Source organism: Daucus carota, chromosome 5 (genome assembly GCF_001625215.2).
Source record: "Daucus carota subsp. sativus chromosome 5, DH1 v3.0, whole genome shotgun sequence".
In the NCBI taxonomy this organism is placed as follows: Eukaryota; Viridiplantae; Streptophyta; class Magnoliopsida; order Apiales; family Apiaceae; genus Daucus; species Daucus carota.
Genome location: NC_030385.2, coordinates 34117795 through 34139163, shown reverse-complemented (window position 1 = coordinate 34139163; position 21369 = coordinate 34117795). Strand labels below are relative to the sequence as shown.

General features: G+C 33.5%; 3 protein-coding genes across 3 annotated transcripts; 1 reads left to right on the top strand and 2 right to left on the bottom strand.

The window, feature by feature from the left end:
* Positions 1 to 373: 373 nt before the first annotated feature.
* On the top strand, positions 374 to 3882 carry LOC108223183 (protein TRANSPORT INHIBITOR RESPONSE 1). The gene is made up of 3 exons (XM_017397303.2): positions 374 to 1224; positions 2088 to 2580; positions 2691 to 3882. Exons 1-3 carry the CDS (start codon positions 770 to 772, stop codon positions 3492 to 3494), a joined length of 1752 nt encoding a protein of 583 aa, XP_017252792.1. The 5' UTR covers positions 374 to 769; the 3' UTR covers positions 3495 to 3882.
* A 2810-nt stretch (positions 3883 to 6692) lies between these two features.
* LOC108219894 (rRNA-processing protein FYV7) lies at positions 6693 to 12560 on the bottom strand. Its single transcript, XM_017393460.2, has 3 exons — positions 12277 to 12560; positions 7409 to 7521; positions 6693 to 7263 (listed from the first exon to the last, which is right to left on the bottom strand). Exons 1-3 carry the CDS (start codon positions 12443 to 12445, stop codon positions 6973 to 6975), a joined length of 573 nt encoding a protein of 190 aa, XP_017248949.1. The 5' UTR covers positions 12446 to 12560; the 3' UTR covers positions 6693 to 6972.
* Positions 12561 to 14625: 2065 nt separating this feature from the next.
* LOC108219892 (bidirectional sugar transporter SWEET14-like) lies at positions 14626 to 16665 on the bottom strand. Its single transcript, XM_017393459.2, has 6 exons — positions 16428 to 16665; positions 16302 to 16338; positions 15996 to 16206; positions 15674 to 15835; positions 15425 to 15544; positions 14626 to 15272 (listed from the first exon to the last, which is right to left on the bottom strand). Exons 1-6 carry the CDS (start codon positions 16483 to 16485, stop codon positions 15024 to 15026), a joined length of 837 nt encoding a protein of 278 aa, XP_017248948.1. The 5' UTR covers positions 16486 to 16665; the 3' UTR covers positions 14626 to 15023.
* Between the last annotated feature and the right edge of the window lie 4704 nt (positions 16666 to 21369).

The following is a 21369-nucleotide window of genomic DNA, read 5'->3' as shown; positions in this document are numbered from 1 at the left end:
TTATTACGAAAAATTAAATTATTTAGCAAATAAATTTAACCTTGACTGATATATAATCTCATTAACAATTAATAATATATAAAAAACTGAATATTAAGTATAATACTTTTCTTTACTTCCAATTTTTTTTTAATTCTTCCAAGTACATATATAAACCCGACTCGAAACTCGAAATTAGAGAAACCTCACTGTTCACAGCTGCTCCATCCGTTTCATGCGGTTACGAGAGACATACATCGTTCTCTAACGATAAGAGCTCGACCGCAACAAATCCAACGACCCACAAAGACCCTATCGACGTGTCAACATCTTGACCGTCTATCGGTGGGCCCACAAACAGTCTTCAGACTTAACTGGTCACAATTTAACCTCTCCAGACACAACACAAAAATCTTATCTTCTCTCTTCCAACACTTCCTCTCTCTAAAACTTTCTCTCTCTACAAACTTTCTCTCTCTAGAACCGCCTCTTCATCAACTCCAAAGCCCAAAGGTCCTCCGATGATATACGCACACCAGATCTGAATCTCTATATCGCACTTACACTCCATCGATTTTCGAGCTGAAGAACTCAAATTAGGGTTTCGCAGGTTCGATCTGAGCTGATACATAGTCAAGAATCAGATCTGTAAGTATACATTCTCACATTCCACAAGCTTTGATTCGTAGGGGCAGATTCGTAATTTCACATTCTCTGTAGCTTAGATTTAATTAGATTAGTGTTAAGCAAGAAGTTTTAATTATTAGGGTTAGGTGGATTAGTGTGTGTAATGGCGTACTCATTTCCAGAAGAAGTGTTGGAGTATGTGTTTTCGTTTATAAATTCTGATAAGGATCGAAACGCGGTGTCGCTGGTGTGTAAATCGTGGTACGAGATTGAACGGTGGTGTCGTCGGAGGATTTTTATTGGGAATTGTTATGCGGTGACTCCGGGGATAATGGTGAGGAGATTTCCGGAGATTAGATCGGTGGAGATTAAGGGGAAGCCGCATTTTGCGGATTTTAATTTGGTGCCGGAAGGTTGGGGAGGGTATGTTTATCCGTGGGTGGTTGCGATGTCGAGGGCGTATCCGTGGTTGGAGGAGATTAGGTTGAAGAGGATGGTTGTGAGTGATGAGTGTTTGGAGCTGATTTCCAAGAGTTTCAAGAATTTTAAGGTTCTGGTTATGTCGTCTTGTGAGGGGTTCTCTACTGATGGGCTTGCGTCTATTGTGGCTAATTGCAGGTATAAAGTTGCAATCTTTTTGATTTTTGTGGTTTTTTATGTGATTTGTTTGTATGTTTAGGGGTATTTGGGTTTGGGTCATGGGTAAAGATTTGATCGTTGAAGTTAAAATTTGGGTTTAAGTGAGGGTAAATTGGGGTATTTGAAAGAAATGTGAAAGTTTGAGTGACTAATTTTGGCTGTTTAGAATATTAACGATTTTAGTAGTCTGTCAAAAGTGAGGATATTAGAGACCATATATTGATAGAGTGAATGAAAAGGATGGTAAACCAGTGTATGGTTAACATTTATGTCCTCGAGTATGGAAGTTCACATCTTTGAATGTAAATATTGTAAGTTATGTATAAAAAATTAGAATATTCGAGGGTGCAATTAAGTTAAGACTGAGGAAATGGATAGCAAACCAGTGTATGGTCAGAAGTTATGTTCACATATAAGTATTAAGATTTTATCTTCGAATATCTTGATTACTTGATGTTATTACTAAGAAAAAAATATTGCGCCCTTTATGTTTTATGGTTAGTTTAGCTTGTCATTGGTGAAGTGGGTAATTTTCTGCTTGTACCCCACATGGAGCTCCATGTTCTGAGTTCACCTTTTCCATCTGATTATGTCTTTTGCTCTCCTGTCCTTTTGTATTAAGATTTCTTCAAGGATTCTATTTGCACTAGTTTTTTGTTTTTCCTCTTTTAACCAAGTTGTAAAGAAATTTTGATTGCTGGATTTTATCAATCCCATTGCATATTCTCTTGTATTTATAGGATATATGTGGTAATTATATGGTTGATTAGAAACTAAGTATGTAATGTTTTTCCCCCCTTAATTCTTGCTTGAATTTGATGATACGATGGTGGCTGGAGCAGGAATTTGAAAGAATTGGACTTGCGTGAGAGTGAAGTGGAAGACTTGAGTGGACATTGGCTAAGCCATTTTCCTGACACTTGCACATCATTGGTTTCACTAAACATAGCTTGTTTAGCTTCTGAGGTAAGTTTCTCGGCCTTAGAGAGGCTTGTTTCTAGGTGTCCTAACCTAAAATCGCTTCAGCTCAACCGTGCCGTTCCTCTCGAGAAGCTACCGAACCTTCTCCGCGGGGCCCCTCAACTAGTTGAGCTAGGTACAGGTGCCTATTCAGCGGAACTCCGACCAGAGTTATTATCCAACTTATTTGATGCCTTTACAGTTTGCAAGGAGCTTAAGGGCTTGTCTGGGTTTTGGGATGTAGTACCAGCATATCTTCCAGCTATTTATCCAGTCTGCAATGGTCTCACATCTTTGAACTTAAGCTATGCTACTATCCAGAGTCCTGATATTAGTAAGCTTATTAGCCAGTGTCAGAATTTGGAGCGGTTATGGGTATGTTCGACTTTCTGAAACATTTCTATATTAAACTTCTTGACATGTTTTACTTGTGCATGTTTATTTTCCTTGCAATGTTTTAAAAATAATAATCGCGATCATTTTAGGTGTTGGATTACATTGAAGACAGCGGCCTTGATATCCTTGCTACTTGTTGTAAAAATCTGGAAGAATTGAGGGTTTTCCCCTCTGACCCATACGGTGTGGAACAGAATGTGGCTTTGACAGAGCAGGGACTTGTCTCTGTTTCTGAAGGCTGTCCCAAGCTCCAGTCAGTTCTATATTTCTGCCGCCGAATGTCTAATGCTGCATTGGTTACGATTGCTCGGAATCGTCCAAACCTAATCCGTTTCCGTTTGTGCATCATTGAGGCTCGTGCTACTGATTACCTAACTCTTGAACCACTTGATGCTGGTTTTGGGGCCATTGTAGAGAACTGCAGAGAATTACGAAGGTTGTCCCTATCAGGACTTCTCACTGATCGTGTGTTTGAGTACATTGGCAAGCATGCAAAGAAGTTAGAGATGCTCTCTATAGCTTTTGCTGGTGATGGTGATTTAGGCCTCCATCATGTATTGTCTGGTTGTGAAAGCCTTCGGAAGCTTGAGATTAGGGACTCTCCTTTTGGAGATAAGGCTCTGTTGGCCAATGCTGCAAAGCTGGAGACAATGCGATCCCTTTGGATGTCTTCTTGCTCGGTAAGTTATGGAGCATGCAAGCTGCTAGGACAGAGGTTACCAAGGCTCAATGTTGAAGTAATCGATGAGAGAGGGACCCCAGAGTCGAGACCTGAAAGCTGTCCTATTGAAAAGCTCTATATATACCGGACAGTTGCTGGGCCAAGATTTGACACGCCTGGTTTTATATGGACCATGGATGAAGAAGGCAATACACCATTGGGGATTGCATGATGATTTTCTGGTGGACATAATGGAATCTGCAGGTATACGCATTTTATACACTAGTAATTTTACATCTGTTGTATGATGCCTTTTATAGTTGCAGTGGCGGCTGAAATCGGAAGTTGTTAAGAGGCTATGTAATAGAGAGGCTCCAGAGCTCATATGCCATCAATTTTGTGCCTGGCTGAGCTATGTTCTAGCAAGTGTAGTAGTAACTAATAAGTAGTTGAACTCTTGCTATGGATTTAAGCATCATGTATAAGTTATTTGTCCAACATATTCACTATGTGTACACTGTTATTTTTAGACATGTATCTTATGCATCTGAGATTCTGACTTTATTGTTATGTGGGGCAAAATTGTTGTTAGATTTATGTAATAAGAACAAGGTTCAAGATGGGTTGCACACCTTTAAGCTGTATTCTGTAATTGAATGGATGACGGATCCTGTATTCAGATGCAAAGTTTATTGAAATTTTCATTATCAGTTTCCGATAATAAATTCTTTTTTGGTTCCATTTTTCTACCTTGTCCATTATGTAGGAAACGTCATCTGGGATCTTCATCTGGGTTCCAGATGAGATTTCTGAATCACTTGCTGCTGAGTCCTGTCAGAATAAGCATCTGGGAAATGATATACCGTTCCTTAATGTTTTCATATTTTTTTAGCCTGAGGTTTGGGGATTGAAAAATTGCCTGAGGTTTGAGAAATGTTAAATTGCCGGACTTTCGGATTCAAGGTTGGTTTCAGCACAACCCTTATTTCTCAGAATAAGTTTGTTTCATGTTAGCATTGTGACCTAGAGGGGCATGTAGACAACTTAACCACTTGACTATTCGAGGTTTTTTACAGTGTGTTTCCAGTTTCAAATATGTGACTTTGCAGGTTAACCACCGGAAACTCTTTCTTTGTTTGAATTCGCAACCTTTCGAGCAGCAAGTGAACCACATTCGTAAAAGACGATCTTCAAACAGCAGAGATGATGCCAAGCTTCCCGAGTTGATTGTCTTTATGATAACCAGTTCTTGTTAGTCGCTACTCTACTTGTCATAGTTTCACATAAGAGTCCATAGATGATTGTTTCAACGACAGCCGGTCTTCTTTAAGTTTCAAAAGTGGCAGTTGGTCCACAATATATGAATTATAATAACATACGTTCATCGAGAAAAAAAAACGTTGGACGTGAAAAACTTGAAGTAATTTTTTGCTGAACGATATTGTAGCACCCTTATATTACATTAAAATTCTAGGATTAAGTTGTCTAGCTTTTTTTTTCCGCCGAACATATACTACTAATATACGTGTGTCAGGACCTAGACCCTTTCAAAGTTTGTCTATTACTACTGTGTTTATCACAAGAGATGGTACATGGAAACAGAATACAAGGGAAAGCAACCAGTGCAGCAGGTACCCTGATTCTTGCATAATATAACAGCTAATCAAGGATTCTAAATTTGAAGGGTGGAACAAGAAGTACTTGCATCCCATGAAATTTCAATCACAAATACATAAACATGTAGGTGTCGGGGAGTGAGAGAGTAGCCCGGTTGTTGTGGCATGGCATGTGATAGGTTAGAACAAGTTAGTAGAGAAAAGGTGTGAATGAATAACTTTAAAGAGTTATTCACGCTCACTTTATCTTACATACACCTGATACCAACTGAATTGTTTAAACAAAAGACTACAAGGAGCAGCAGCAGGTTCAATTAAATGAGAAAGACATGGCCACAGACAACAACATAACAGGGACATTACACCAACCCCTTCACACACAAAGGCTTGATGTCTCATCATAAAGCTGTTCTGCTATTTCTTGCTAAAAGAAACCAGTAACAGTAGCTCTTTCACTCTTTCACAACTTTGGCTGTGAGTATGTATCTGCACTTCTGCATGTTAGATGTCCTCGGTTCCTTGACAAACGATTGTTTCCTGTCCTTATACCATGATTTCTAAGGACCGTATAACAATAAATGGTTCACGCCAAAAACATGTCATGATACTGTACAGTGGATTGATATGTTATAACAATCATTTGTCAGGAATTCGAAACCTGCCCTTATACCATGATTACTAAGGGCCGTACAACAATAAGTTAAGTTATTCACGCCGAAAACATGTTGTGACATTGTGACACTGTACTATGTTATAACAATCATTTGTCGAGAACTCAAAGTCTATGCATGATTTGATGATGCCCACACGTTTAGAATAACTTTTATAAATGGGATCATCATTTTTATTCTCCAACTCTCTCTGCACTAGCTTATGATTTTCATTGATGAACTTTCTTCTTTTCGAATTCATCTACCTAATGATTTTACAGCATGCTTTCTTCACTTCTCTCCACAGTAGTAATGCTCACTACCACTTTTTGGCCCACTCTCTTTAATGAATATGTATGCAAATTATGGTCAAAATGTTAGCCAATATTTTGAATTTTGAGCCCTACTCAATTGGAGGATAGAGGGGTACAAATCTTGTCCCAGCTGATTATATTGATTATGGACTCTGCATTTCTTCATTAAAGGGTTGAATGAATGAGCTCTGCTAGTTGGTACTTCTAATGATTCTTTTACTTCACAAAGATAGCTTTCTTTTGGCCATTTCATTCTTTATATCCTCTATCGTATACCCAAAAACTTCACATTTTATAAGAAAAGCACCTTTTATAATAAAATAATATTTTCACCCCAAATTAACCCAACATATCAAGATGGTACAGCCAACAAATAAGCTGCAGCGATGTTTGAAATTTCTACCCTTTTTATAAAGGGAATGCCAACTTTCATCTAAATCTTCTAGCAGGACACAACACCTATAAAATTTTCCGTTGAAGTTTTTTTGATTAGGTGCAAAAATATCGCGTTATTACTTTCTAAAACGGAATATTTTCTGACAAATAAACGGAGTTCGATATTCTAAATTATGCAGAAAGGGTAAAGATGCTCCTTGGAATGAGATTAAGTAGACTGATAGTAACCAGCAGTGAGATCTTTGAATTTATGGAGAATGAAATTATTGGAGACACCTGAGCTACCCCACAGTCCCACACAGCAAAAATTGGAGCTTGAATTGAAAAGAGAGCAGCCCCAGGTTTAAACGGCAAATGTCAAGTCCTTATCAAAGGCAGACTCTCATTATTTTTGGTTTAATGTCGGCTCGATAAACCCAAAAATTGGACTAAATAATTAGTTGACATAAATCAGTAGTGAAAGTCCTGCAATATCATTTTACCAAATGAATAGTAATAGGCTGGAATCTTACACACCATAGTAATGTCAGCTCTAGAAAGGCTGCCTAGATTTGGAATTGACACTGAACAAGACACTAGAGTCTGTGATCTGCATTCTGTATTGAACTTACTGTTTTCCACATTACGAAAACGGAAAATCATGGTAAAGAGTTAACAAATTTCAAAAAATAAATAAAGTCACGGCAACGGATGACAGTTTAAGAAACATTACTTATGGACCAAGCACATATTTTCTAAGATCTTGAACCCTGTATTTTTTCCAACATATGTTCGATTCTGTACTTCATTACAGGCTGACCTGACCTCGTTCTCTTGAGCATCTTTTCTCTAAGAGCTTTTCTTTGGGACTGGGATTGTTCTTTTCTTTCCTTCATTTCTTGAATGATTGCTTCCTTCTCATTCCTTGCCTTTTCCAGCTCCTTTCTCTTCCTCTCATACACTTCATTTAGACTCCGTGCACTATCCTTCTTCTTTTTCTTTCTCTCGTGATTTACTTCTCGATCTCCGACAGGCTCTATTTCATCCTGTGATAGCAACTACAACATAAGAGACCAGACAGATACCTGTATACTTTCATATCGATGCACATCGATTACAACGATAATATTTAGCATGGTTTAAACTGAGCCTAATATTAAATAAAGAAACCGTCTGCAGTAAGATACAAACCTTTGGTGGTTCGATATCTGGGAAAGAAGGATTGTTTGGGAAGTTTTCATGCTTCTTTAACTTCTTATACTTGCTAACATATTTAGCATTTTTGTAGAACTCCCTTTTCTTCTCTGATAACAACGATAAAACAAATCAGCAAAATTAAATATTAGTAAGTGATAATTTTGCAGAAAAAAGAAGAAAATCACATGATTTCAGAAATCCTTTGTACTCCATGGCGCCTTTAAGAAATCTATTAATGTTTATAGTTACTGGTTACTGCTAATTACCCACGATGATCGCAGATAGGTTTTCTCAGAGGATGTTATTCGATCATATGTCTTTTGCGGGAGTTATCCAGGTTTCCACATTTCAAAGACATGCATTGGGTTATATTATTTTATATTGAGGAGACCACTTTTGAGTACATTTGATAGTTCACTAGCTCTATGTATGTTAACATGGATAGAATGAAGTTGAAACTAATGTTTGGACACCAATGCACAAATCTCAAATTTAAACAAAGATTCGTTCCTTCCACTGTTTTATATATGACTACAACCATTTAGGCAATGACAGGACTGTGCTTTAGGCATAGATAGAATGAAGTTCAAACTAATGTTTGGACACCAATGCACAAAACTCAAATTAAACAAAGGTTCGTTCCTTACACTGTTTTATGTTTGAATATAACCATTTTAGGCAATAACAGGACTGTGCTTTAGGCAATGACAAACAATAAACCAGAAGCTGCTCTCTAAGAGTCTTGCTTTGCTGATACGTACCCCCCAAGTAAAGAAGGCCAACATAAAACATTACTTCAACGAGAGATTTTGTGGCTTAATATACTTTCCCAGTTAGCTATATAATATCAAACCACCAAAGAGTACTTCTGTATTAATCTGAAGAGCAATCAGCTCATATTCCAAAAGTAAATACCCACAATTTCCAACTTGCTAACTCTTCTCAATTGACAACTACGTTTTTAAAGTCCTACTCTGCCTCCTTTTCTTTTTCTTAAACTATCATTTGACACACTTTAGCTCAGAAATATTAAACCTCTAATGTCAAGTGTTAACATAATGGGATAGGAAAAACATATTATTGATAGGTTATTGCGTATGAAGCAGCAATGATACACAAACAAAACTGATGTAATGGAAGAATATAATAATAAGGCACAAACATCTATCACAACTTGGAGTAGTCCACACAAAGTCTGCTATCAAAATCACCCTAAAAATAAACGATCATAAGGGCAACATCTATCAAAACTTGGAGTAGTCCACACAAAGTTAGAACACTTAAAACTGCATAAGACTGAATTTAATAAACCTAGACTCGCAAAAGTTGAAATAAGTGTATTCTGTATCTAACTGAAGAATAAATACACCACTACAATGCAGATATTTCCGTGCTGTCTAATTTAGCCATCAACTTCTGACACAAATCATATGACAGTGACTCTCAAATCCATACTACTATATCTAGTCGAATTAAAAATAATCAGTGTTGGTCAGTAGTACGGGCCTTATGAGTTTTAAATTGTAATACATTAGTTATCTTACATAGCTTAATTTGTATACCAATATGAGCTTTTTAGTATTCAACTAGAAGTCTATTAGATTTATAAATTATTTGATTATTACTTATCATAGAATTTAATTTTAATTCTAATATAATACTAAACATTAATGATCTAATCCTGTTAAAATAATAATAATATTATTCTGTTATCTATAATCTATAATTTTTATATTAGAAGACTATTAAAGTTACATATATATATATATATAGGGGGCTTCTCGGTGGGTAACCCGTGTAACTAGTAACTAAGTAACTTTTAATCTTAACCATTAGATATTACATGCAGATCACTAATGTTGGTACGCGAAGCAGAGGATGTGTGTTGTGTCACGTTCCATCCGACAGTTACCCACGTCTAACCTAATTACTCTAGTGTCTCATAACTGCAAAAATGATACAGAATTTGTATAATACTGTGCTAAAAAAGAATACAACAAAAAACCTAATTTATATAATAAATAAATTACAGAACTTATGCAAAATTATAAAAATCAACATATAAAAACACAAAATTGATAGATCACACAATAATACAGAACATTAAAATTAAGTTATATATTATTTCCTTATTTAACACTACACTTTTTGTTCAATTGTATATATTCTAATTTGAAAAAACTGTACATATGTTTTCTATTTTGTAACTTTTGCATTTTCATTTTTTTATTTGACTTGTTTATATTTGTATATCTTATAATTATCACACAATATTTGGATATCCCTTATTTTTTTAATTTTAAATATGATTTGTTTTTAATATATTTATTGCTCAGTATATTATGAAAATATCTTTTTTATGTACTATTTTTTTCTTGCTCTTTATTTTTTATTATTTATAATTTTCTTCTTAATTTATATTATATATAATTTGTGATGGCATATTCTTTTCTAAATATTTGTATGTTCAGTATTTTCTTATTTATATTTTGATGATATTAACTCCATAACACAAGTATAGAATGTACAGAATAAAATACAGAACATGTATATAAATTACAGAACATGTATATAAATAAATTATAGAACAGGTATATAAATAAAATACAGAACACATGAAACAAATTACAGAACTAGTATATAAATAAAATACAGAACATGTATATAAATAAAAAACAGAACATGTGAGACAAATTACAGAATATGTATATAAATAAAATACATAACATGTGAGACAAATTACAGAACATGTATATAAATAAAATACAGAACACATGACACAAATTATAGAACAAGTATATAAATAAAATACAGAACACATGAAACTTTTTGAATATTGAAATAGATAATATAAAATAACAAAAAACTAAATATTAAATAAAAATTACAAAACATGAGAGAAAAATTTACAAAACATGTACACAAATAAATTACATAATAGGCAAAATAAATTACAGAACTAAGTAAAGGTATTAAAATTTTATATTCAAATATAAAATTTTAAACATTATCTATTAGGTATTTTATTAAATCTTAGTTTCCTACTTTTGAAAATAAATTAATTTATCGTTATATTCTTCTTACTAGAAAAAAACGATGTCAGTTTTACTATTGAATATTTAAAACAGAAACATACTTAAAATTCTTTATAATCTTGTAATTATAGATTATAAAAACATAAATAAATAGATAAGGATTTTAAAAAATCAATACATATTTAAATTTTTTCTTTTTACATCTATCTAACCTAATGATAATAAAAAATAATTTAATTTAGAGGAGGAAATAAAAAAAAATAATTTAATTTAGAGGAGGAAATAAAAAAGCAATTGACGGGAATAATAATTTTATTCAGAAAATAAAATGCTATATTTAAGAATTAGACTGGCCGGGAGTTACATTCCACACTCCTGCTTTCACGCTTGCATTGCATGTGTTTAGCATGCATGTGTTTTGTTTCTCTGTGTCTACACATACAAAAACTAACATGCACTTTCAGATATCCAACGCTCCACAGTGAGTTACTCAGTTACTCACATAAATTAGTTCCTCATTGAATCATACCCTATATATATATATATATATATATATATAACTGCAATTAATATAAATTAGCTAACAACAATTTTATCATACAAAAAAATTACATTTTTTTAAAATATTAAAGCCAATCCCTTGCACAAGCTCTAACACATGCTTGTTATCAAAGATGTTTTTTTTAATCAAATAGCTATGGCAAGTGTATAAAACATCTGGTAGTTAATTAACTATTGATTGTGTTTGATAACATGTAAATGCTGGATTTCAATTGACATGATTTGTCATTTCAAATTCTCAAGTTTCTCTGGTATTTGAATAGTCCAAATCCAAATTCTTTTGTTTATCTAAAGTCTAAACATATCATTTGACCAAATTAAGAATTACAAATGAAATCCAAGTTCCCGAACTAGCCATGTTGCATTTAGCTAATGTCAAGGTATCAACAGTAACTTGACTCTAGCTTTAATACATGATATATTATAATATAAACACAAAGTAACAACAAAAGTGCCCTATAGGAACAAAGTCCTACCTAATACATTCTGGCCATGTACTTATACGGAGCTGGGAAATCATCATTCTTATAAATGCAGTGACTACATATTATGCAACTTAAATCGCCAAAATAATAATACCAATTCTTATAAATGCAGTGACTACATATTATGCTACTTAAATCCCCAAAATAATAATACCAATTCTTATAAATGCAGTGACTACATATTATGCTACTTAAATCCCCAAAATAATAATACCAGTCAGATGAGAGTGGAAAAGGTACTCTCGACAAATTCCCTGGAGCTGTACAAACAAACCTAAGCTGATATTCGCTTGTTCTAACACTCGCAGCATGCACTTCTCTCCTTAGATCTTAAGCTACAAAGTTACAGTATAATTTTCTCAAGACAATCCAATAATGTGCTAAATTCACTAGAGAAAATTCTACCGCAATTTCTATGCTTCAACAATCTCCCTCAAACCACCATGCCAAACTTATATAACTATCTACTTAAAGGGATGCAAAACAGAAAAATATTCAGCTCCCGCACTAAAAAATTTTCGACTTCAATAACTACTCACTAAGCAGTACAAACACATATACTTCTATACTTCCACATTCTACAACTCCACCACACCAAAGCTTATAATTTTCTACTTACACGAAGGCAAACGGGGGGTTTCCTAATTACAAACTTATCACTTTCATATCTAATCACTAAGCAGCACAAATACATATCAAATCCCAAATCAAGATTGCAAGAATAAAGAACCAGACATTTCAAATCTACAAAATAACAAAAAGGCCTATAAAACAAACATACTGATGAGGGCAGGATTGTAATCAGTCTTGGATTTAGCATTAGCAAAAGCTTCAAGAGAAAGGCCCTTCCCACCCATTCTCATCTTGTTCTTCGATGTCATTGATTCTGGCCTTTTAAATCTGCTATCTTTTCTATTTTTATCTTGACCCATTTCACTCTTTTTCATCATCTCTGTATCTATCTATCTGATAGCAACAAAGGATGAGTTTTTCAACTTGTGAAAACCCTAATTTACACCAATCGTTTAAACCCGCTTGACCCGATTGCTCCGCTGTCGGGTTTTATTTCTTTCACGTTAGCAACTCATAAATCTAATATAGGGCTGGCCCAATTTTTCGTAAGAGATGTTACGGCCCAATTTGTTTCTTTAATTGATTTTATCAGAAATGAAAAGTATCCGGTACGGGGGTATTCCAGTAAATTTTATACGTTAAATCGGGATCTAATGTAATACTCCCTCCGTCCCACCAGGAAGTTTACGTGCACTGTTTGCACGCATTTTGAGGCTCTCATGAAATATAGTTCTATAATGTATTTTTTATTTTTTATTTTTTTGAATTAAAGTTTAAACGTCAAACTTTTTTGGAGATTTTTTTTAAAAATAAATATATAATATAAGTATACTTTATAGGAGCATTAAAATGCGTGCCAAAAAGTAACGTAAAGAACCTGGTGGGACGGAGGGAGTAAGATTTTGGGCGGTATCTCACTCCATCACTTTTTTCAATGATAACGTCTTCAAAATGATTGTAGGAGGAAATGGTCTCGAATATCGCTTTACAATTCGAAATGCTAGACTCTATAGTGTTAATTTTTTAACGCCAAATTTGGTAGGGTTTTAAAATCTTAAACGCTATTTTATGTAGCATTTCATTCTAAAACGTCAAATCGTATTATGTTTTACAGTGATTTATAAATCTAAACATGATACGATGTAGCGTTTTTTTTAAAGAATCAAAACACCGATGGTCCGGCATAATGAGTAATATATCAGATCATTTTTCACAATTATAATATTTTTAATATTGGTTAAAGAAATTGTGATATATGAGGTTTTTTCTCTAAAATTGTAGTTAACTATTTCATTTAAACTTATTAATTTCCAGAGATTTAACTGTATAATTAAGACTGAGCATGTAATTGGTGCAAAATATGAAGTGACTTTATAATATAGTTAAGGGTTTGTCCTAACAAAGCAAGGAGGAGAAAGTGTCTTGGTCTGCAGATGTCTGTGCTCTCCTTGTATTTAATCCACTTTAGATTTTCTTATAACAATACCTGGTGAAGAGCGGGTAACTTAACATACTATTCCCTCTGTCTCATAATAAGAGCCGGTCTTGATTTTTTATACGTAATTTGAGGTATACAAAAAATATATTATTATATATTAGTTTTAAAATATTTTTTTCAAATAAAAGTTTAACATCTATATATTTAGTTAGAAAAAGAAAATTTGAAAAATAATATGCCTAAATATGTATTTTTTATACCTCAAATTACGTGTCAAAAGTAAAAGCGACCGAGACATAGGGAGTAATTTCTTGGAAATGCTTCTGATGTAGTAACAAAAATTCTTCAAGCGCCAGTTGGGGGAGGACTGAGATTGTTGAAGACTGAGCAAGTAATTGGTGCAAAAAATGAAGTGGCTTTATAGTATAGTTAAGGGTTTGTCCCAACAAAGCAAGAAGGAAATGTGTGTTGGTGTTCAAGTGTTTGTGCTCTCCTTGTAATTGTGTTACAGGCCAAGTGAAGCACGAAATGTTTTGCCTGCCGATTCCATAATCTCACACACACACTCAGGGACACAAGTTTGCGTCCAACAGAGACCACCTATTATTGAGCATGTTAATTTGCCCGTCATTTTAATGAAAATAAGAAGTTATTTGGGAAATTTTTTGTAAATATTGTTAAGTGTTTAATACCTTATTTGTAGAATTAAGTCGACTATTTCCTTACGTATTTTTTCGAAAATATGAGACTTTATCTCTGAAAAATAAGATCTCCCAGTACTTTTACACAAACACTTGAACAATGATATGTATCTGCAGGACCACTGGTGTACCGTGTACTACTAACAGGCTGTTTTCGTCTGCAGTAAATATTCAATAATTTCCTCATTTAATGTTTCCATCGTTAATATATGTAGACCGAAATATAAACCAAACAAGAGGATACAATTCGAAATTGGGATCCGGAAATGACAAGATATACCCGACGCTGTTTTTTCTACAAAAGCTTTAAAAAATCAAAACTATATGAAAGATAAAGTGGAAAGCATAAAACTATCTGCAGTCACACAACACAAGAATTTCCATATAGATTTATGATTATTAGATTTTAGCCAAAAGAGGAAAGGAGAAATCATATATATTATCGGAAAAAAATTCTACTTTTTCCATCAGCCTAGCTATATGATGACTGCTTTCAGAAAAAATAGGCGTGAACTGAAATATATAGCTCAAGTGTTGAAAACTGAAATTGATCAAACTAATATTTAGAAACTGCAACGACAAAGAGCAGTGTATTATTCGGTTCTCTACGGCCAAGAGCTGATTACAAATCAAGGGGTTTCTTCATTTTGTAGCTAAATCAAACGCCTACGCGAGCTGGAAGTTGAAGTGCCGTATATAGACGTGTATACATAAGCATTGTCCTTTTTCTGTTTCCGGAGCTCTCTCTCCTCATGTTTGTTTGTTAATTTCTGTTTTTATCCGATACGTCATCACGAATTCTAAGAAAATTTCTAATTAGTACTCCACCACCAATGTGTTGCATGGGGCTGCCCTTTCTTTGTCATCACCATCACTCACTACTTGTACTGCAACTTCTCGTTCATCACTTGGCTTAGAATTTTGATCATTCGCTTTCGTTTCGTCGTTCTGCGCCTCCAGTTCGATCTTCGAAACAGGGAGGATCGCGTGTGTGCTTTTGTTCTTGTAGATGGTGTAGAGTATCATTTGGACAATCCCGAAAGTGAAGCCTAGCACATTTGGTGTCTGATCATGCAAGAACCACACAAAATTAATTAGGCCTAATAATTATAACACCATATTAATCAAGTAAATTCCGTTAATTGATTAGTCCTAATAGTTATAAAACCATATTAATCAAGTAAATTCTGAAATTAGAAGTGCTTAGCAATACTCACTGCGACGAAATAATCATGAGCCAGAAGGCCATAGAAGAACCACATGACGGCGCAGAGAGTGAGGAAGAAGGATAGCGAAAGTGGCATGTATTCCACGCTCTTTGTTCTGATAACCAGCCTCTGCATGCATAAATATATGTTATAATATTACTATATGCATAACTAGAACTTACGTGAGAATCTCAAGTAAGCTAGCTCCAGAGAATTATAGTTATAGACGCTAGCTATAGTATACTGGTATGAACCTACCATGACGCTAAGAGGAGCGATGAAGACGCAGACAGAAAAGATAGCGCAAGTCCATCCTACAATTTTGATTCGCACAAGCCCTTCGAAGAACATCATCGTAGTAAAAATTATTAATCCCAACACTACTCCGTTCAGTACAACAAGCAGTTTGCCGGTATAGATCTGTCAAAAATATAAAGAAAACGAGAATACTTAATTTAGTCAGTTGTAGCTACTATGATATCTTCAGCAGAATTGGTCGCTTAACATGATATATCAGAAATCGAATTTATATTGGAATATAATATGACGAAACAAATGTTTAAATTGGTTGATTACATACCTTGGCATCCCTTGGTGCATAAATGATGAACATCAAGATATATGTGGATTCGATGAAGATTCCAACTGTGTTAATGGTGATGAGCAAAAATCCGTCAGGCTTGAGCATGCCATAGTACAAAGTTAACATGGCGCTGAATAAGGCGACTGCATAGGGTATTGATTGGAACCCTTCTGTCGATTTTCTCTTATATATTCTTAAAAATGTTGGCCTGCAAATACACCATTTATAGAAACATGTCAAACCATTAAATACATGCCTCAGCTTGATAAATTTACTAGCTTTTCCAAAAGAAGAATATCTTACAGTGGAGCCAAGTACACCAAGAAAGAAACGATATTGCCTGTGGATGTAAAATATACACATAACTAAACAAGCTGATTAAACAAATATATGAGAGAGAGAGAGAGAGAGAGAGAGAGATGAACTGACCTAAAATGCCAAAAACAACAACCATTTCAACTTGGAAGTGATGATTAAAGAAAGCCATTTCTAGAAAGTGGCGTGAGGGGAAATGAAAGGGGAAGAAATTAATCTCTCTCAAGTGGGGAGTAATTGTATACTTTGTGTTGTGGAGATTGAAGAGCTTATGAGGTTTCGATGCTCTGCCAACGTTTATATAGCACCAAAGAAAGTGTAACCAATCAAGTCTAGCGAGTTCTAGTGGAGACACTTGGCCTGAGCTGCCTATCAACTTTAATGAGTCGGTCCTATATATCTCCTAGTGTGTGATATTTATCTCGAACTAAATTTGTATGTGATGAAAAAAAAGTAAGATTTTAAGGGCTAACTCTGCGGCTTTAAGGCAGGTATGTCTCACTGATCATATCTATTTCAACTATTAAAACATACTATGACCATTGAAGCTTCAAGAGTAATATTGGTGTCATTACATAATTCAGCCTTGGCCGTTTGCGTGAAACGGTCATGCAATGTTTGTAATAAAATCATAAATTTATGATTTCAAGTATCTAATAATATATATCTAAATATACTAGTCCAGAACTGGCTGAATTTAGTAACTTATATATGATCGGAAAAAACTTCTCCTAAAGATATAGTCGAGAACTGGGAATTTACTGGCTTAGATCTGATCGGCAAAACTTTTTCTAAAAATATTAGTATTGGCGATTTTACTAGTTTGGATCTGAACGGAAAACTTTTCGAGAACAATAATTTGTAATTGAGATAATTATATATCAAAAACTTAGATAACAATTTTATCCATTGTTTATATGCGTTTATATATGAACGATATAACAGATGTGTAAATGATCCATTCATATATTATTACAAATAATTTGATATTGGTATAAATATATGTATACATTATGATAACGACGAATATATTATAAATGATTCATTCATACTTTACATATTTTATATAATTTAATTTTAATGTGAAAAACAAACAATTATCTCTGTTAGGTTTATTCACGAACGATTTTTCACTTAAACGCGTGTACATATCCAGGGAATACTAAATAAGTCACACTTGAGGCATGTAATTAATTCTGAATGACTAATATTTACCAAGAATTACTCGAGCAATATTCTTTAACTAATGGGAAGGTAGGTAGCTAGCTATAACCTGGTTTAAGCTTGTGGTTTAAGTTTAATAACAAGTAACATTACTTAAGCCACTAGAATTAAACATGATTAAACTGTTATTAAAAGGCAGCAATAAGTAAAGTACCAATCTCAGCCTCTCATCGTCGAGGAATTGTTACCTCTCACATCACAGCTACTAGTTTTACCTAGAGTGGAAAACTCTGGTAAATGGTTCCATGTATATGGCAGTGATTTAAAGCAAATTTAGAAATAAAAATTGACTATATGGTAACTATATTATCAACTTCACATGGCTTGTTTGCGATGCGGAAAATTGATGTCTAGCTTGGTTGAACGAGCAAAACGAGTAAATGAGAGTATTGGTAAGAGGAATAACAAGTTAAGAATGGTGTGGTGTGGGTAGGGTCACGTAAGGGAGAGTTTAGAAACCATGGTCAGTTGCAATTTTCTGGCAGCCTCACACTTTGCTTTTGCTTTATTTTATTTTTTAAATTCATCCGAGCGATATTATGATCTGTTTGGGATCTTAAATTATTTGGAATTTTTGGATTTGATATAATGATTTGTGTTTTAAATGAAATTCATGACGTTCGAACTCTCGAATCATTCTAACTCAATTTTATTGAATTCGAAACCTATGTCTTAGATTGCTATATGTGTTGGTTGATATTGGGAAAATCATTGGATTTATAATGAAGCTTATGATTTTTATATTTAGTTATCTTCCAATGTTAGGAACTATAATTTCATTATTTTAACATTTCATTTTTTGTGACTACAATATCTTGTAAGGGATGAGTACTATGATTTCATAAAAATGTGATTATATATTTTTGTTAAATTATAATTTCATATATTTAAAAAATAATATAATTATGTGAAAGTTACAATCCTTTAAATGACCTATTATTACACAACAAGAATATCAAATTTTTAATTCTGGCGTTAGATACATTTTCTACATAATTCACTTATGCAGAATCATCCTGTTAAATCATATGCTAGCTTATATAAGATATATGAGTGGATTCAAATATTTATTTTTATTATATATATTTTAATATTACTTTTTGTTTAAATCAGTTTTATTGAAACACGACGTCTTATATGTTCAACAAACTTTATATTATCAATAGTTTATATTATTTTAACAAACTCTATCTGAGATGTTCTAACAATACAAAACACGTTGAATCGTTAGTCTAAAGTACATAAGAAATATCATAAATAAAAATAATAAAAAATATTAAAATCTTCCCTACTTTCTCCTTCACTAATAATTTAGTGAATCATCAACCCATTACAAGTGACCTTCTTAGATGTACTTCAGTTTAAGTGTTCATTACTTCTTTGTCTCGGATAAAATGTAATGAGAAGAGAATATATAGAAAAATTATAAAATAGTTTTATTAATGAAGAAAAAAGAATGAGATAATTGTCACTAAATATGAGTCCGTATAAATTTCTTATGAAGATTTGAAGGTAGACATAACAAAGTAGAATGATAAATATTTTTAGTTCAAATAATTGAGACAGAATGATTGAAAGAAAACAATTACAGAAATTTTCTCCAAATAACCCGTATAACTTTCATTCTACCTAAAAATAATAAAATTAATATGAAAATTATCTAGAAATAATATATATGAGAATAGCGCAAACAAATGAGAGACCGACTTGTTTGACGAGAAATAGGTGGACAAAGGCCACCGGAAGTGGTCGGAAAATTGTATTACCATCCGCCTAATATTTGTAAGAATAATGATTAGTTTCATAATACATATAATCGAACGTTCAGATCACTGTTCGATGGCTACAACGTCCGACTACTAGCCGTGTGGTTTTGTTAAATTATATTTCCTAAACAAACTTAGTACACTGTAAACCTACAGTAGCTCGAAGCAGACAAAACTATACAACACAGGAACTTGTGTTTTCTAACGCACGCTTATGTACGTAATAAACTTCGTCCAAATTAGCCAAAAAAAAAAAAAAAAAGTTCGTTCAGTTTCAGGGATTTCGAATTTATTTGACGATATCAGAATAAGTGGATTGTCATGTTTGATGAGTATCATCATGTCGGCGAATTAGTCGAAATGCATGAAACTGGCTCGACACTGAATTACCAAAAAACAATTTGTTTAATTTCGGCTAACCCTCTGCATGCAGTCTGCACGTTATGTAATCTTGCCCAATAGTTATAAAAATACCATTTCTTCCTCTCTAACAAATTTTAAGTTTTCCCTGCTGCTTGTAGTGTTTTGTTCTCGACATTTCGTTATCGACCGACAAACATACAATCTTGAACATTGGACAAGTTTTAGAGTGAATTATATTCTCGTATCTTAATCTCTAATTTTGTGGTAAAACGTGATGCATTAACATTATCAACAAAACGCAAATATGTTAACAACATTGGAGGATCACTGTGTTTGTGCCACATTTTTTTCTTACTTAAATCCCCTTGCGTCGTAAATTTATTAAAATATAATAAATTAATATAGTATATACCGAGAGTAAAGTATAAATTGATGACCAAAATTTAGCCATTTTTTCACTTTGATTCCGGATATGATCACCCATTCGAAAATTTGAAATTTTGCCACTAAAATGTAGAAGCGGATAAATTCAACCACCACTTTATATTTAACTATATATTTGCGTATATTTTTAATAGAATTTGTGATCTATAATATACGCGACACTTGTTTTCATAAAAATATACTCCCTCCGTCCCTCTCAATTTTTAACATTGGGGGACGGGGGCGCGGCACACACTTTAATGCGCTTATAAAACATAGTTCTATAATTTTTTTTAAAATTTTTCCTTTTCTGACTAAAAATTTAGTGTCTAAATTTTCATTCAGAAAAAGAAAATTTTAAAAAAAAATTATAGAACTATATTTTATAGGTGCATTAAAGTGCGTGTCAAGCAGTTAAAAAGAATGTTAAGAAATGAAAAGGACAGAGGAAGCATATATTTATCTGAAAAATATATATATATTTACATATTCTCTAAAAAGTATTTATATCTGACAAATAAATTAAACCAAACACACAAGTGACTCGCAGATGGGACCTGACTTGCCTAGGTTCATTATCAACAAAGGAATGAGAGCAAGGGAAAGGCAAAACTAAACCAACAACCCGTTTTATGAATTGGGCCAAATTCTGTGGATTTTTCTTTTATATATAATTTTAAATGCCTAGTAGAGTTTATGGCCTGCCTTTGTCTTTTATTTCATGCTTTTAATATTTCAGTTATGGTGACCTATTTCCCTTCACCTCTCTTCATAATTCCTTGTTTCTGTTTCTCATACTTGCAATACTCGCCTTTCGATATTTTGTGGCCTTTAATTAGCGTTATCAAATCATAAAAAATCTTCGAGAATATAAATAATATAAATATCAAATTTTGTAAATAAGACGAGTTTCGTTAAACTACAACAGAAGAGTTCCTCGTTAAATTCGACGACTCGGCCTATCTATGAAACCGAAATGACTAGCAACGGAAAAATAATAACGACTAGCGGCTTCGATTAACCGCGTATTCTTGTTGCAGCATGTTGTTGAATTGTTCACGGCAGACAAATGGAAATGGCGTTATGATCACGTATAGAAATAGTTACATATATGAACAAAGCAAAGAAGAATGTGAGAAAGTTTTTGTTTTTAGTTCTTGATTCGTAGATCGTAACTAGGCTGACATCAATATATATGTCAAAGTTGCTCCTTCCGGACCTTCCCTCAGCTTCAACCGGGACAGCAATATTCGACCTTACAAAAAAGTACATAATAAATT

Bases quoted from the DNA above. Each gene is read 5' to 3' on its own strand.
- LOC108219894 (XM_017393460.2), bottom strand. From the start codon at position 12,445: ATGATGAAAAAGAGTGAAATGGGTCAAGATAAAAATAGAAAAGATAGC. The intron at 7,522-12,276 runs GTATGTTTGTTT...CGTTGTTATCAG, and splicing joins TTACAATCCTGCCCTCATCA to AGAAGAAAAGGGAGTTCTAC. The intron at 7,264-7,408 runs GTTTGTATCTTA...TTGCTATCACAG, and splicing joins CAGATATCGAACCACCAAAG to GATGAAATAGAGCCTGTCGG.
- LOC108223183 (XM_017397303.2), top strand. From the start codon at position 770: ATGGCGTACTCATTTCCAGAAGAAGTGTTGGAGTATGTGTTTTCGTTT. The intron at 1,225-2,087 runs GTATAAAGTTGC...TGGCTGGAGCAG, and splicing joins TCTATTGTGGCTAATTGCAG to GAATTTGAAAGAATTGGACT. The intron at 2,581-2,690 runs GTATGTTCGACT...CGATCATTTTAG, and splicing joins AGAATTTGGAGCGGTTATGG to GTGTTGGATTACATTGAAGA.
- LOC108219892 (XM_017393459.2), bottom strand. From the start codon at position 16,485: ATGGCTTTCTTTAATCATCACTTCCAAGTTGAAATGGTTGTTGTTTTT. The intron at 16,207-16,301 runs GTAAGATATTCT...GTGTATTTGCAG, and splicing joins TTGGTGTACTTGGCTCCACT to GCCAACATTTTTAAGAATAT. The intron at 15,273-15,424 runs GTGAGTATTGCT...TTGCATGATCAG, and splicing joins CTCATGATTATTTCGTCGCA to ACACCAAATGTGCTAGGCTT.